Source organism: Peromyscus leucopus, chromosome 1 (assembly GCF_004664715.2).
Source record: "Peromyscus leucopus breed LL Stock chromosome 1, UCI_PerLeu_2.1, whole genome shotgun sequence".
NCBI lineage: Eukaryota > Metazoa > Chordata > Mammalia > Rodentia > Cricetidae > Peromyscus > Peromyscus leucopus.
Genome location: NC_051063.1, coordinates 5,315,038 through 5,331,857, shown reverse-complemented (window position 1 = coordinate 5,331,857; position 16,820 = coordinate 5,315,038). Strand labels below are relative to the sequence as shown.

The 16,820-nt window shown below is 37.7% G+C and overlaps 1 protein-coding gene across 4 annotated transcripts; it reads left to right on the top strand.

Moving 5' to 3' along the window:
- Positions 1-1,534: 1,534 nt before the first annotated feature.
- LOC114703441 (membrane-spanning 4-domains subfamily A member 13-like) lies at positions 1,535-16,106 on the top strand. Of its 4 annotated transcripts, XM_037204840.1 has the most exons (8): positions 1,539-1,642; positions 1,749-1,822; positions 3,259-3,344; positions 4,981-5,130; positions 5,837-5,893; positions 9,914-10,030; positions 14,411-14,525; positions 15,928-16,106. In XM_037204840.1, exons 3-7 carry the CDS (start codon positions 3,291-3,293, stop codon positions 14,519-14,521), a joined length of 489 nt encoding a protein of 162 aa, XP_037060735.1. In that variant the 5' UTR covers positions 1,539-1,642; positions 1,749-1,822; positions 3,259-3,290; the 3' UTR covers positions 14,522-14,525; positions 15,928-16,106. The 4 variants fall into 4 exon arrangements, with proteins under 4 accessions (XP_037060737.1, XP_037060738.1, XP_037060735.1 ...); XM_037204843.1 differs by lacking the exon at positions 3,259-3,344 and having other exon boundaries at positions 1,538-1,642; XM_028884290.2 differs by having other exon boundaries at positions 1,544-1,822.
- The last annotated feature ends 714 nt before the right edge of the window (positions 16,107-16,820 follow it).

Genomic DNA, 16,820 nt, shown 5'->3' with positions numbered 1-16,820 from the left:
TCTTAAAGCAATTCCCTTGCTCTACTCCCTCTACACACGATTATCTTTCTTTCCTTAAAACCAGAGTTCCAGAAGTCAGTTATTATCTCCAAATCATCACCTCTTGTTTTGCCTTGACTGTACTCTAGGTTGAGTCTGGTCTCCATCTGTCCTCTGAGGCCACTTTTCGCAATGACAGCAGTCACTGCCATATTGCAAAATCCAGCGACCAAATGTACACTCCTCAAAGATTTAGACATCATTTTACACTTTTCCTAGGGCTTGGGCATCTGCAGGGACCACTTTCTGCCTCCTCCTTACCTCCTAAGCTGGGTTCTATTTGTCTGATCTCGTTACATTAAAATGGATCATCTCTCAGTCAGGCTGTGGTGGCACACACCTTAGTCTCAGCACTCAGGAAGCAGAGGCAAGAGGATCTCTGTGAGTTTGAGGCCAGCCTGGTCTACAGAGTGAGTTCCAGGATAGCCAGGGATACACAGAGAAACTCTTTCTCAAAAAATAAAAATCATCTCTCACCCCATCCTTCCAACAAAGTAAACTCCAGAGAGAAGGAATGTTCTGTATTTTCTCCAGTTCTTACTCCCAATATATAATTAGTGTCATTCATATTTATCCTCAACAGGATTTTTCCCATGAATTATATAATACACAAAATATCTGATACTGGAAGCTCAATAAATGGCCCATGAGAAACATTGCTTTAGTTAGCAGGCAAGCAAATCACCTTTGCTTTTGAGACCCAATATAATCTGAAAATGAATGACCTTTCATTTATTTATTCCCTCCTACTGGGTGCCAGATACAGCACCCTTACACTAAATGTTCAGTGGGTGGGGATCCATATCATAAATGACACTTGGCCTCATAAACATGACTGCCAAGTTAGGATTCTTTAATACGTATTGTTTAGGACTAGATTACAGCAGTAGCCTTTTCCATAGTTAATTTATTTTTGTTTGGTCAACAGTTTCATATGTTTATATAATGGATTTTAGTCATCTTTCACACACCCCACCAATTCCTCTCATCTTCCTCTGGATCCCTTCTCAACAAGTTCCCTTCTAGCCTCCACATCTTCTTTTTGTGTTGCCTATTGAGTTTACTTAGTTTCTTGTCCCAGGGTGGATGACAGATTTGTGCAATCTAGTTCCTGAATCTGGGAAGTACCCAGAACAACTGTGACCTCTACTTTGCAGAAAGACAAAGAACCAGAGAAGATACATCTTGCCCAAGCACCACCAGATTCAGGGTTCCAAGAGCACTCTTCCTTCTAGAGTCTAAATCTATCTAGACTTTGAAGCGACTCACGATAGAAAAAGACTTGAGTCTGTCTGTCCACCGGAAAACAGTGTAAGGCATCTGCTTGGCAGGGAAGTCTTTGGAGCGGGGCATCAGCCTGTAGGTGGGCTCAGGCATTCTGCGGTTTAATGGCTAGAATGTGCCCACCACGGGTCAGGAAAGGGTTCCACACTAGACCCCCTCTCCCTCGTGCCACCCCCTAACCCCATCTGTATCTTCTGGGCCTGAAGGCTGGGCGGAGCTTCCACGGGTCGGCAGAACTAATGTCTGCGTGGCCCTCCTCGCGTGGCACCCTCTGCGGTTGCTCTGGGACACAACCGCAGCAGCACTGGATTCACCAGAGGTAATGAGGGACATATGGAGGTGGCAGCGCTGCTGAGGCAGGTGCTGCCTACAGGAATCCCAGAGCAGGAAGATCTAGACCAAAAGGAAACCCTTTCTACCCTTAGGATCATGACAGAGTAGGGAATTCATGAGCCTTGAACAGACCACGTTAATGACTGGCGTTGGATACTACTTCCTGGTGAGTTTCAGCTCTTTACTAGCTTCTTTTTCCTCCCCAATAAAACCCTACAGGGGACTCTTGTCACTGAGAAGAGCCTTTGACGGAGTTTATTACATTTTTAAAAGGTCGCCTCATAATGGGTAAGTTTTTAACACAAGTGTCTTCTAAAATTCTTTTTGCTGTGACTTTGTGTATTTTCTCCTTGTCAAATGTCACTGGGCCATTACTGTGGCAACTGAAACCTTCAGGATATGTGGCTTATATAAGAGAAGGAGAAGTTTGCAAATTAAATATCTAAAGACAATATGCTGAATTTTAGATGCAACTATACACAGTGTTTGAAGGAAAAGGGAAAAGATTGGTCAGACATTAGAGTCTGGGGGAGGGGGTAGGAGAAAAGGGGGTAGGGGTTGAGAGGAGAATTATCAAAGCCATGTCTAACTAGAAAGCCACACAAAAGATGTATTAACTTTTTGGATGAAAAAAAAACCATAAATTATATCTTATTTGTTTTAGCAAAATTAATATGTATGAGTATTTATATAATGTATAGACAGCCAGACTTCCAAAATAATGGAACTAAGAGGTTAAAGATGGTTAAAAGGTGATATATTCTGTTCTTCTTTCATCTCTGATTTTCTCTGGATACCCTTCTTCCCACACCAGAAGTTTTGTCCACTCTAGTTCTGTCCTTTAGAACAGGGAAAACCTAATAATGCCATGACTTCTAGCTTTTACATCTTCTCACTCAAACTCTTCCAGATCATCAGGAAAAGAGTTTTCCCTGTGCCTCTACTAAGTGACTTAGATATCCACATTTGTTCAGACCAGCTAGAATTAAAGAACAATTTTCATGGGTATTAAATACAGAAGCTGAGGGAGGGTTATGACTCCTACAAAATAGGAACCGTTGCCCTCCCTGTCAATGCTAGAAACGATGAGTTATTCTTGTCTTGCCTACTGAACACCCCCCTCAGTTCTAACTTAAAAAGCCTGCCTATATTCCAGCCTTCTCTGCACCTAGTGTAAGCATGTGGCACAGATCCTCCTAGTCAGGCACCCCAAGACAGACTTGAACTTAGATGGCACCAATGATGAGTAATAGACTAAATCAAAGTTATTAGGGGTCTAAACTTCCTGATACTGCAACATGGGCATATGAGTGGGTGCTAGAGGGACTGATGTGATTGGAGCAGCTATCATTTGGTACTTACCATAGTCTAACTCAAGTTTGATAAATGAACAAAACTTCTTGAAAGGTAAACATTAGTTTTGTCAAGATATTTCTAGTCTGGTGCAAAAGCATCTGTCAGGGAACAATCAAGTATCTTTTAAAAAATGAATGGCAGTTGTAGAATTAGAGTACCCCTCAGACTTAAGAATCTTACCCAAGAGAAGAATAGTAGTCACTAACTGATTCAATTTATATTGATTTTTGTCCACATTTTTCACAGGAGATATCCTCATATCTCTCTGTTACATCTTGATGAATATGTCACAGAATCGTCTGTGGGTAAAAATGGAACTGAAATTGTTGGGGGTAAGAACAAAATGCTGCTCAAGTGAGTAAGTTAACTGTGAGAGGGTTGGCACTCGTTAACACATGAGGGAGGAGACCTGAACCACCTCTGTATCTATTATGAACTCCTCAAATGGAGGCAAATCAATTACAATGGCTTCTAATGGTGACATGGCATCAAAATATATACTGAGTCTGGATATAGAAAAATATTCTTTTTATCATCTATCAATTATTTCAATCCTAAGCTGATGAAATGTCCTAAATGAGATGAGCAAATTGTCGGTACACCCAAAACAGCTTGCAGACTACACAGCTCTCTGAACAGCGATTGGTCACATTAGCTGACACGCACTACTGTTTTCCCAGGCAATCCCATGCACTCCATACTTTGGCTGTGCAATTTTGCACCATCCACTCATACTGCTGAATGACAGGACCAGATGAAGAGATAAAAGTGAAGGATTAAAAATTATGTGAGAAAAATCCTAAGCAATCAAAACGCACAACACACACACACACACACACACACACACACACACACACACACACACGTGGGTACAGGGGATCTAGAAGTAAGTTAAGCAAAGTCATCATAGTATACAAGGTGAATTGTGTTTCTATAAGATAAGAATGAAGAGGAAGATATCAATCCCTAAAGGAAAAAACATATATAGTGAAGAAACCATATAGGACTTGCATTTTGAAAATGACTAAAAGCTGGTGAAAATACAAATTAGGTTACATCAATAAAAAGACATGTTTATGGCTTGCAAAGCCAACATAGTAAAAATGTTAATTCTCCCTAAATTGGCATATAGGTTTGGCACAATTCCTATTAAACCTTAGCAATGTCCTATAAATATCTATAAATTACCAAAGATTTGTGAGAAGGAGAAGAAATGAAAATAACTAAATCAAAGTAGTCAATTTTTTTAAGATAATGTCTGCCTACCACCATCAGATTATGTGATTTTGTTTAAAATAAGGAAAACACAAACAAATAGAACAAAACACAGATCCACAACTAGATTCCACAGATACAGTCAACTGATTTGGGGAATAGGAGTTGTTTGTCTGTGTTTTGGGAAGGTGTCTATGTAGCACATGGGACCTCAAACTACTACTCCTGCTTCCTCAGTCCATCAAGGGCCTTTCAGGTGTGAACTACCATGGTTCAGTCAGCTGGTTTTGTTTTTGTTTTTGTTTTTGTTTTTGTTTTTGTTTTAGTTCATAAAAGAACTCAATGGACAGTTACATAGAAGAATAACAAATAGAGATCAAGTGAAAATAGAAACGATGAGCCTTAATAGACTCCCAAGCTTTTGAGAAATTAGATAAATATTTTAAAAGCTCTCAGAAACAGATGAGTGATCACCAGGAGTTACAAGTGTTAGTGGGAAAGTTGCAAGAAAAGGTAGAACTTGAGATGTCTCTGTAGTGACAGAATAGGTCTGTAACTTGATTATAGTTGATAAAACATGACAAAATGGCCTAGAACCATACACAGAACATCATACCACAGTTGATGTTCTGTAAGCATCACTACCATGGTAAGCAACACCTTTCTTCTTCATTCTGGCCTTCTTCTTGAGGTGTGTTTCCCTCTTAAGAGTTAGCTGGAACTGTGACTAAATATGGTGTCTTTTTCTTATAGACTATACAACTAATAACTAGCCTGATTATACAGAGCCTGGGATACTTCTGGACATACCTGTTCTTTTCTCAAAGTTTTGCATTTGGACTGACAAGTGGGTATCTTCCTATCATAGGCGCTTCAGGATACTCACTTTGGGCCTCTTTGTTTGTGAGTAACTTCATCTCTAATAGTAACTACTAATGTATTCCTTACATTTCATGGATTCGGATCCAAGCAATGTGTCCTAAAGGATACACAATCCCTGTTCTTTAGGAGACCATAACCACATCTACCTTTAAAAGGACAATAGCAAAATGTTTTTTAAACCTTTAGTTTATTACCTGCAATGTTCTTTCATAATAATATTCTACATTGCTAAAGGAACATTTGTTACATTAAGAAAAAACTAGTTTCTTAGCTATAATATTACTTCATAATAACAGTCTGCATTGTTAAAGGGCCATTTGATACATTATCAAAAAATCCTAGTTTCTTACCCATAATATTCTTTCATAATAACAGTCTACATTGTAAAGGGGCTATTTGATACATTTGCAGCCATGATAATAAACACAAGGAACATATATGGAAGACAAAATCTGTTTGATTCAAATCACCAATACAAGTGAAATGCTAAAGTCATTTCAAAGCACCCCTGGGTCCCATTCCCATTACAGTTGTAACAGTGGCTAGGACCTTCATAGCTTTCATCTCTATCAATATAAATCTTGAATTATTTCTTGAGTTGTTTCCTTAGTAGTCCCCACTAAGGAATTAAGATGGTATCCCTCGTGTTACAGAATTCTAGAATTATCTTGAAGCTTACATATGGATGTAATGATTGGGCATTAACCAATGTGGTCTTTGCTTCCAGTTTAGCCTATCAGGAAGCTTTTCAATAGCATTACAGAGGAGGCCTTCGAATTACATGGTAAGTCAGAAGACTCAGAACAACTCTAGAAAGCTTTCATTATCAGTGAAAGTATGAAATTTTCAAAGAATAAATAAAAATTTTAAAATAAAAACAAAGTCAATGAGGAATTAGCATGCCCTCTGGTGACTAGATATCTACCCAGAAGCTTTGTGGGGAGGGCGGTATTTAAAGTATGAGAAACATAACATCAATTCAAAGAGAGGTGGAGGAGTTATGTCATCTCAGACAGTGAAAGTACAGAAATAGTACTATTGCCATACATGCATATTCAAACAAGTTTCATGATGATAAAGGCACTATTTCTTAAGACTTGGCAAATCTAAACTTCAAACTATAAGAAGCAAGGACCAGGGTTATGGCTCACTTTCTGTGTAAGCAAAAGGACCTGAATTCAGATCCCCAGAATCCACATCAACACTGGGCATGCTAATAATATACATCTGTAATTTCAGTGATTCCCAACAAGATGGGAGTCAAAGACAACAGAATCCTCAGAGGGCCCCAGGCTGGCTAGCCTGACATATGCAATTAAAGTGAAAAAGAGACGCTACTCAAAGTAGATGAGAATAGACACCTGAAGTTTTTCTATGACCTCTATATTTGCACAACGCCAAACACGCACCCACACACACACAGATACATACACAAACATTCATATGTACGCACACACCATATGTGTATGTGTGCAAAAACAGAGTTGCAAAGAAGATTGTAATGACATAGAATTTACCCTCGCAATTAAAAAAAATCTCAAAGAGAGTGCAATATAACATATAAACATAATTTTAGAGATGTATTTCACACATTTTTTTGGACAAAACACTCACAAAAAACTAGGAAGAGAATTTCCTCAATTTGACAAAGTGACATTCAAAAAAATCTATTTTCCTGCATAGCAGCATGAGACTGAATGCTTTCCTCTGAGGTTAGTATGTTTGTTAGATTTTATTGTCAATTTGACAGAGCCTGGAGTTACCTGGAAAGATAAAACCTCGATTGAAGAGTTCCATCAGATTGGCCCATGGCCACATCTGTGTGCATTTTCTTGGTTGCTAAGTGGTGTAAGAGCACCTAGTCTACTGTGGGTGGTGCCATTCCTGTGAAATTTGGTCTAGGCTGTAAAAGAAAGCTAGCTGAGCAAGCCAGAGAGAGCAAGCGGGTCAGTAGTGTTCCTCCATGGTTCCTGTCTCAATGTTTCTGCTTTGAGTCCTGGTCTTGGCTTCCCTCTGTGGTGGACTGTGAGATGATATAAAGCCCTTTTCCCTAAATTGCTTTTGATCATGGTATTTATCACAGCTACTGAAAGCAAACTAAACCAACCAGTAACCGTGTATATGTGTACAACACTATATGTTGTATAGTGTAGTAAGTCAAGGGAAAAAAAAGACAAAGACCTTCAAGATTAGAAAGTCAGAATATGTGCTTCATCTGAAGACATCAGAGACATGCTAAAACATCCTACAACTTCCAAAGAAATCTACAAAAAATCTAGAATAAATTAGTAAGCTAATTTATCAGTGTTACAGAATATAAATTGGCTATAGAAAAAAAAAATAATTGGATGTCTGGGTAATTTGTTGGTACACTTACCTGGTAAGGGAATCACAATGTTCCCAGTACTGAACCCTTTCAAATAAAGCTACTATGAATGCTTACCCACAAGTATTATTACAGACGTATTTCTTGTTCCTCTTGTAATGGATATTTATCCTTTTTAAAAGAAACTACCAAACTGTTTCCCAAAGTATTTGCTGCCTATGGCATTTCTGTAGCACCCCTCACCAGACTAGAAGTCAAACAAGTGTTCTTATTTGTTGTATTCAGATAACTTTGGCGAGAAAAACTCAATGTGTAAAACCCCTTCTCCCAGGGACCTTAAAATACAGTTGCTTATTAAACCTCTTTTTCTAATAAACATTATGGCCCTAGAACCATCACTTTTACATGTAACTAAAACTTCAGCACATGTTTCAACTTTAAGGAGTGAAATACATTAAATTACAAATAACCAAACAATATTGTTGGACTTTAAGGGTATAAAAATAAGCGAATGAATGTTTTGTCTAGTGGTATTTTTGTTAACTTTGAAATTTTTATACACACATACAGTGTATTTTAATCATATCTACCCCCCACTACCTCCCTCTGACTCCTCCTGGGACACCCCTCTCAACCCATCCCCCTTCCAACATCATGTATTATTATTATTACTAATAGCCCTGAGTCCAATTAGTGCTAACCGTGTGTACATGGGCATGAAGTCATCCACTGAGGTGTGGACAATCTGCCAGAAGCCACATCCCCACAGAAAAGTGATTCTCACTCCCTCAGCAGCCACCAACTGTCAATAGCTCCTCAGCTAGGTGTGAAACCTTGGGAGCCCTTCTCCCGATTTTAGAATTCTGACTGGCTTTTCCTTGTGCGGCTCTTACACAGGTGCTCCAAGTTGATCAATGCAACATCCATGTCATGTCTAGAAAACAGCGTTTCTCTGCTCTCCTTATCCTCTAGCTCTTGTATTCTTTCCGCTCCCTTTTCCAATATGTCCTCTAAGTATCCTTAGTAGGAAGAGGTTGGCAGAGGTAAGCCATCTATGGCTGAGCAACTCATAGCCATTTATTCTCAACATCTTTACCAGTTATGACTCTTTGAATTAACCATTACTCACTACAAAAAGCTTCTCTGACCTAGGGTAAAATCAGCACCAATTTATGGGTATAAACAGGAATATTTAGAAGGCAGCTTGACAACATAACCATTTAATGAAAGAAACAAAATCAGTAGGTTCCCCACTACGGACTATGATATCCCCAGCCATAGGCTTTTAATGAAGTTTACAATACCAGACATGGAATCCATCCTGTGGAATAGGTCTCAAAACCAATCAGAAAGCAGTTGGCTACTCCCATACTAGACATACCACTATTGCGCCAGTGAGCATAATATGCCTGGCAGGTTGGTATTATAGCATACAATGTACAGGGCTGAGTAAGACTGTTGGTATCTTTGTTCCATTAACACACAGTGCATAACACCATTCAGCACCATGAAAGCTAGCCTGTATGGAGACAGTTTCCTAGGCAATTTGAGATAGAATTCTTCATAGCCTTCATTGGTTTTCTTTCTGTAAGGGAAACTTTTCCAAAAGAATAAATGAACTGACATCAACGAACAACATATAACAGTTGTTAAACATGAAGATACTTTGTTCTTTGAGGTAGGTTTCAGACCTAGTCATCCAAATTGTCATACTTGCTGTCTAGATTTTTTAACTGGAAAGAAATTATTGTGAATATGGACAAAGAAATAAGTATGAAAACAATTCTTCTTAATAGCAATATTAAATGATGTTTTACCTCCCTGGCGTCATATGTGGATAAAGCACAATTATTCAGCAACATTATAAAGCATGAATTGTCTGGAGTATATGTAGCCTGACAAGGATACAAATATGTGGCCTGGGGAATGACCTCCAACAGTATGTAACTCCCTACATCATGAAGAAAAACTCTTCACGTTGAGCTAGATAGCACCTGTATGCCCAAGAAAATTCCCTAAATTTTACTTTCCTGCTGTCCAAGAACCATAGCAATCTCCTAGAATAGTAGGTATCTGGTAATATAAAGCTGTGTGGTATTGTGAAATTGTCAATATCATGTGTATATTCTCTATATTCTATTTACATTTAATATGCATTCAACTTTCTTCCATAGCCTGAAAAACATCTAATGCACAGACTGCTTCTTTTCTGTCTCTTTATTAATTCAGCACAAAATAGGCATTCAATCAGATACCAGTAGAGAAACAAATACATGCACAACTCATCAAAAGTTTTATTATCCCCCAAATTGTTTGGTCCAACTAGGAGCCTAACCAATCTGCAGTTCTGACAACCTTTCTGGTGATCTCACTATTCTAGAAAAATTAGAATTTTTATAGTTCTACAAGAATACACTTGCCAGAAATGAATATGGAATAGTTTCCAATGACTGGACAATACTTTTTAATCTGTTCTAGCTGATTTGGACTATGACAATGAACATCTTAAGCATCTTCGCAACACTAATAGGTGTGTTTTTAATAGCAATCGAACTGATGATGACTGCAGATTTAGAATCTCCTTTGTGGCAGCATGTAAGTACTGGGTTTCTGAGAGAATTTCTTCATGATTTTAGAATTATGCCTTCAGTGAGGACCAAAATATTCAAGTATTAGTCAAATCACCAAGAGACCTCCATCAGTTTCCTCTTGGGCATATGTGCCTACTATTAATGTGATACAAGCTACATGTCATAGTTCAAAGCCTAGATGATTAACTAAATTCTTAAAAATATTAATACATATCTTTTATTGATGAAGCATTATAGTCAATCCTGATTCCTCCTGGTTGCTATGATTCATTTATTATTGGCAGCTCATTCTTCCTAAGTACTCACATCTCTAAGACCAGTTTTCCAAAGGCTTTAAATAAATTTGCTAGAGTAAGACTTTCCTCTTCCAAGAATGAAATGGCACCCATATGGATTTATATTACCGATATGGTCATGATCATACTGTAGTCAAGAGCCTTCATCCAGAAACTGATGGAAACAGATGCAGGCCCACAGCCAAACATTAGACCAAGTTCAGATAATCCTGCTGAAGAGAGGGAGGGGAGTTTTAGGAGCCAGAGGGGTCAAAGACATCACAAGAAACCCCACAGAAACAACTAACCTGGCTCACAGAAGAAACTCACAGAGTCTGAACCAACAACTAGGGAGTCTGCATTGGACAGACCTAAGCCCTCTACATATATGTGACAGTTGTGTAACTTGATCTATTTGTGGGATTCCTAATAATGGGAGCAGCGGCTGTCCCTATGCTTTGTCTGGCTCTTGGGAACCTATTCCTCATACTTATTACCTTACACAGCCTAAATACAAGGGGAGGTGCTTAGCCTTAACACCACTTGATATGCCATGGGAAGCCTGACCCTTTCTGAACAAAATAGACAAGAGGATTTGGGGGTGGAGTTGGGTGAGAGAAAGGGAGGATAGGAGTAAGAAGAAACGTGGTTGGGATATAAAAATAAATTAATTAAATTAAAAAAAGAAATTGCTGTGGTTTACAGAGTGAAGCTCATCTCTATAATAGACGTAATTTGGAATACTCAGTTCCATTTGCACAATGCCATATGGACATTCTTATGTTTCCGCATCTGTCTGTCAGAGGGTCCATGCAGAACTATTTAAGGCTGTTTGTGTTTGTGTATCTGTGGTGTGTAGGTGGAACTAGGAACATAGGCACACTTAGTGACTTAGGTTTGTTGGTGTGAAGAGAAAGGATAATGAAGACAGAGAAGAAAGAGATGCTAAGCAAATTATGTAAGAATTTGAAGCCATGGTATTGAATTCTTGTCTATGGACTATTGTTCTTCTATTCTATGCCCAGGGCTTTACAGATGCCAAAACATCTGGGCTTTAAACCAATACCTAGAAACCACATTTTTTTTAAATTGATGCCGTTGGATGTTGCTTGTATCTAACTTCCTAACTTAATTAAGAAAGCTCTCCTTACTTCAACATATGAGAGTTATGGTTAATAGACTAGTTCCTAAGTATATATGGGTTTGTAATTAATCATTACCTTTTTCTTATTTCTATGTATCTTTGAGAGAAACTTTATAATAAATAAATATGGATATAGATAGAAGCCTATGTGTCTCTTACTCAATAAAGAAGCAACCTTCAAAATGTTTAGCTATTTGCTCAAAGTCATAGTCACCTGAAGAGCATTTATGCTGATCAAGGCTAAATTCCAAGTCACCTCACCACAGTAAATAGAGCCTTAATAAAAATCAATTTAGTGACATATAAGAGGGCCATTTTATTGATATAGGAAATACAATTTCCCTCTAGTATCATTTACTAAATAATAGGGGAAAATATCATTATAGATACTTACCTATTAAATAAATCCTATTACACCAAACCTCAAAAGTAAATGTATCTCAATTTAATCTTCTCCAGAGGCTCACTATCCTTAAGAAAATATGCTGGTTCTATCCACAACAACAAAGAAGAAAATATAATGATTCCCATTATACTTTTGGCAGAAATGTATCAATTCACCATCCTCAATAACTATTAATTATCATATGATCAAGTATATGCATGAATTTTCAGCTGCTGAGGGTATAAGGATACAATAAACTGTTTATCTTTGTAGCTAGAGTTTTCCTGCCTTGCCCACAGTCAGGACAAATCTCTGTCACCCGCCAGTCCTACAGCCGCTCAGACCCAACCAAGTAAACACAGAGACTTATATTGCATACAAACTGTATGGCCGTGGCAGGCTTCTTGCTAACTGTTCTTATAGCTTAAATTAATACATTTCTATAAATCTATACCTTGCCACGTGGTTGGTGGCTTACCAGCGACTTCACATGCTTCTGGTCATGGCGGCAGCTGGCAGTGTCTCTCTGCCTCAGCCTTCCGCTTCCCAGAATTCTCCTCTCTCTTTGTCCCACCTACTTCCTGCCTAGCCACTGGCCAATCAGTGTTTTATTTGACATACAGACCATCCCACAGCATATCTTTTCATTTTTTTCTCCTTTCTACAATACAGCTATACCTCAGTGATTTTTACCATTAAAAAGTAAGAGTTTAGAAAATGCTCTAGTTTGCTTTCTATTGTTGTAATAAAACACTAACCAAAATCAACTTATAAGAGCAAAAAGTTTATTTCAACCCACACTTCCAGGTCACAGTCCATCACTTAGGGAAGTCAGGAAAGAAACTCAAGCAGGAACTGATGCAGAAACTGTAGGGGAACACTGCTTACTCACTCACTCTCAGACTCTCTGTTTTGCTCCATGCTAGCTTTCTTATACAACCTACACTCACCTGCCTAAAGATGGTGACATCCATAGTGGTTTGGACCCTGCCACAGCACTCATCAATCAAAACAATTCCTCACAGACATGGACACAGGCCAGTCTGACAGGCCCTCTTAGTTGAGGGCCTCCCTTATATGGTATCTGGAGATTGTGTCTAGTTGACAAAAAAAAAACTGACAAGCACAGAAGCCTTCCTTCCTTTGCTATTTCATGAAATTAATTTGAGTTGTATTGATGTTAATTCTTCTCTGAAGTACTGGTAGAATTTTGTAGTTAATCCATGGTGTTTCTCAGAAGACATTTTATTACCTCTTCAGTCTTGTTTCTGGTTGTGGAGATGTTTCAACTATTTCTTTCATTTTGATTTAATTTTGATATGTTGAATGCCTCTAGATATCCCTCCATTTCCTTTAGGTCTTCCAAGCTTGTAAAATGTAGGTTCTTAAGGCATGTCTTTATCGTTTCTGAATTTTGTTGGAAAGTATTGTAATGTCTCTTTTTTCATTTCTGTTTTATTAAGTATTCTCCATCTTTCCTTTACTTAATTTGACTAAGGGTTTGTCAATCTTTTTATTTTAAAGAGCCAACTCTTGATTTTATTGATTCTTTGTATTGTTTTTTGTTTACTTTTATTTCCTTGATTTTATTGCCTTATTTCCTGTTTTTGGTTATTCCTAGCTACTGTTTTGGAGTTTGCTTTGTTCTTTTTTCTTCCAAGTTTTTAAGATAAATTATTGAATTGTTAACTTGAGATAACTTTTTCGATGTAGGCACCAAGTGCTGTAAACTTTGTTTTTAGGATTGTCATCATTGTGTCCCATTGATTTCACTCTGTCATATTTTTACTTTCATTCTATTCTAGGGATGGTTTTTACCTCCTTCTTGATTTCTTCAATGACACAATTATTCAACAATATGTGTTTTAATCTCCATGAGTTGACATACGTCTTGAAGTTTTTATTTCTGTTGATATCTAGCTTTATCCCTTTGTGGTCAGATAGAACATGGGATTTTATTTCAATTTTCTTATATTGGTTGAAACTTGTTTTGTGTCTTAATATGTGATAGATTTTGGACGAAGTTCTCTAGGCTGCTTAGAAAAAGAAAGCATATTGTTCAGTGCTTGAATGAAAGTTCTGTAGATGTTAGATCTGTTTGACATCTCACAGCACTGAGGTACAAGAAACAATGCAGAAGAATTAGAATGTAAGAGCTGAAGGATGAGGAGAAGTGCTGTGAAATGACATCTTCTGGACATGATATGGCTGTCATTACAAAGAATTCACAGCATCTGTGGTTACCTGCACAAGATCTATACAAGATTCTGGCATAGACAGGGTAGATGAACACCAGGCCCCAACCCTTTCTAGGGAGCTATTGGAAGCAGATAATTGCTGTTGGAAGTAGAATCACACTTCTGTAAGTATATGGCCACTAATCTAGTGGGTGGCTCCACATATAGGCATATAGGGACTATTAAAAAAGACACAAAATTAGAAGGGGAAATTGGGGGTTGGCATAAGAGGAGTTGAAGGGATAAATGGGAGTAGATAATATTTCATTGTATACATATACGACATTCTCAAAAATAAAGAAAAATATTAAGTAAAGACTGTATGTTTTCTTTTGGGGTACAGAGAAGTGGTAGGATGCTTACAGAATATCTCTTCCTGTTCACTATCTTGGAGATGCTTGTGGCATCCGTAGTAACTGAGTGGACCTATAGCGCAAGATACACAGAAGACTAAAACAGTGAGTCTATCATTTTTCCTTCAGTGAACAGAAGCTACTAACTTCTGTGATATATCCTGTTCAAATAACTGAGAATTAAGCATAAGTAGTGTCGTCTCTAAACTGTGGCTAGAGGTAGGTGAAAATATTTTGCAAAACTGTTTGGCACCAACCAGCTCTTTCTATAACTGGAGCTAAATAAATTACCCTCTATGAAGTGAGTGGGGCTAAAGATGTAGCTCGGCAGTAGAGGACATATGGCATTAGTGAGGCTCTCTGTCTGATAACCATAAGAAGCACATGAAAAGAGGTCGGGGTAGGTAACTTGGGATAAAGTGCAGTGATAGAGACACTGGTGCTGGCTTTTACTTTCAGCACTACTTAACTGAGCCTAGTTCCCACCATCCAACCTCCACAAACACTCTACCCCAGCTTCTTCATCGGCTGATTCTTACTCCATAACTACACCTTGTTCAGTGTGCCATCTAAATTTGTAGATAGAATTCGTTAAGTAATCTCTGTCTGAAATTAATGTGATAAAATTTAAATGGGAGAAAACATTATCAGATCATTTTTTCTTAGATTTTCCACTTTATCTTGCCTCAGAAGCTATCTCTGAGGGTACTTATGAGGGTACTTATATCCTGATCACTATTTGCCTTTCAATGAATTTTCCTTATCTAATGTAGTGAGATATGGAGTTGAAGTTCATCTAAAAGCATAACACTCATAAACTTTAAAAAATATATGGCTGGTACTAGAGCAATGGCTCAGTGGTTAAGAGCACTTGATGCTCTTGCAGAGGATCAAGGTTTGATTCCCAGAACCCACATGTTGGCTTACAAGCATCTATAATTTCAGTTCCAGGGAATCCAACAACTCTCCTCCAGCTCTTGTGGGTACCAGAAACATGCATGGTGCATAGGTATGCAATGCAAGCAAAACACTCATACACATATATAAATCATTTTAACGGTGTATGTGGCTTGACTTAAAAGCAAAACACACAATTCTTTGAACAAAGGGACAAGAAAAAAACAAAAATTGAAATGGTTTTCTATGTGTAGTAATAAATTTTAAATGGAGAAGAGCAGAATATACAGGAGAGAAAAAGGGAAGATGGGAAAGAAATAGCAGGAGAGAAAAAAGAGAAAAAATTATTTAAAAAATAAGATTAAAAAACAACAAAGTTTTGTCTGAGAAGTATATCTCAGTTGAAGCCCTTGCTAGCATCTATAAGGGTATGGGTTCTAGGACCAACACAAAAGAGAGAGAGAAAAAAAAAAACAGCTCATGATCTTATTTAAGACTCAATGATAAGACTATTTCCGCTTAGATTTCTTTAAAAGTGCTACTGAAATTGCATAGTTCTTTATCTCAGATCACATTAAAGAGCAATTTCCTGCCATCTGTCTTACCTCAGGTTCATAGAAGAAAACAAACCTTTTCCCGAATGCTAAAAGAAGTATCATGGCCTCAGTCAAGTTCAATGATGAGTGAAGAACTTCATTTTGTTCAAGAGAATGCTCAGAAATGGAATTTTATTGTCTGCCTCAGTATTTCCTCTCCTCCATTTCATTAATTAAAAATGATAGCAATGAATATGTTTGTCTTTCCATGTGGGAAATTCAGCATGAATTTATTTCATTGTCACAAATTAATCAGGGGTTGAATCTGGTCAGCCTGAGTTAAAGGGTTTCTCTAAGCCCAAGAAATCTCATGAATGGGCACATATTTTCTAGCATGGACTCTATGCCTAATATTGATGAAGTGAAGTAATGCTGACTCAAAGCAATTTCATAATTAAAAGATAGATAATAAGCACTTCATCATCAGTGAGGCAGACTATCTCTAAACATCAAACATCTAACTAACCAGTTATGGTTAAATGATGCATAATTTATACTGTGGATTGTATAGTACTATCAGATATATCTTTATGTAACTGAGACTACATAAATGAATGTCCACAGAACTCTTTTACTAGAAAGTCCATTTTCTGCAATATTTTATTCCTTTTCCCACAGCTTTTCTCTTTGACTCACTATATATGAATTTTAAATAAATTATCTTTCCAGCAATATTCTGCTGTGTCTGTGAACACCTTTTGTGTTGGTCATCTTTCTGTTTCTGTGACAAAATGCCTGAGGAAAACAACTCCTAAAAGAGAAAAGTTTGTTTGGGCTTCCCCTTTCAAAGACTGCAGTCCACGTTTAGCTGGATCTACTTCTTTTAAGGTTGTGGTAAAACAGCACCATGATGAGGAGAATATGGCAGAGCAAATCTGCTTACATCATAGAAGCCAAGGAGAGGGAG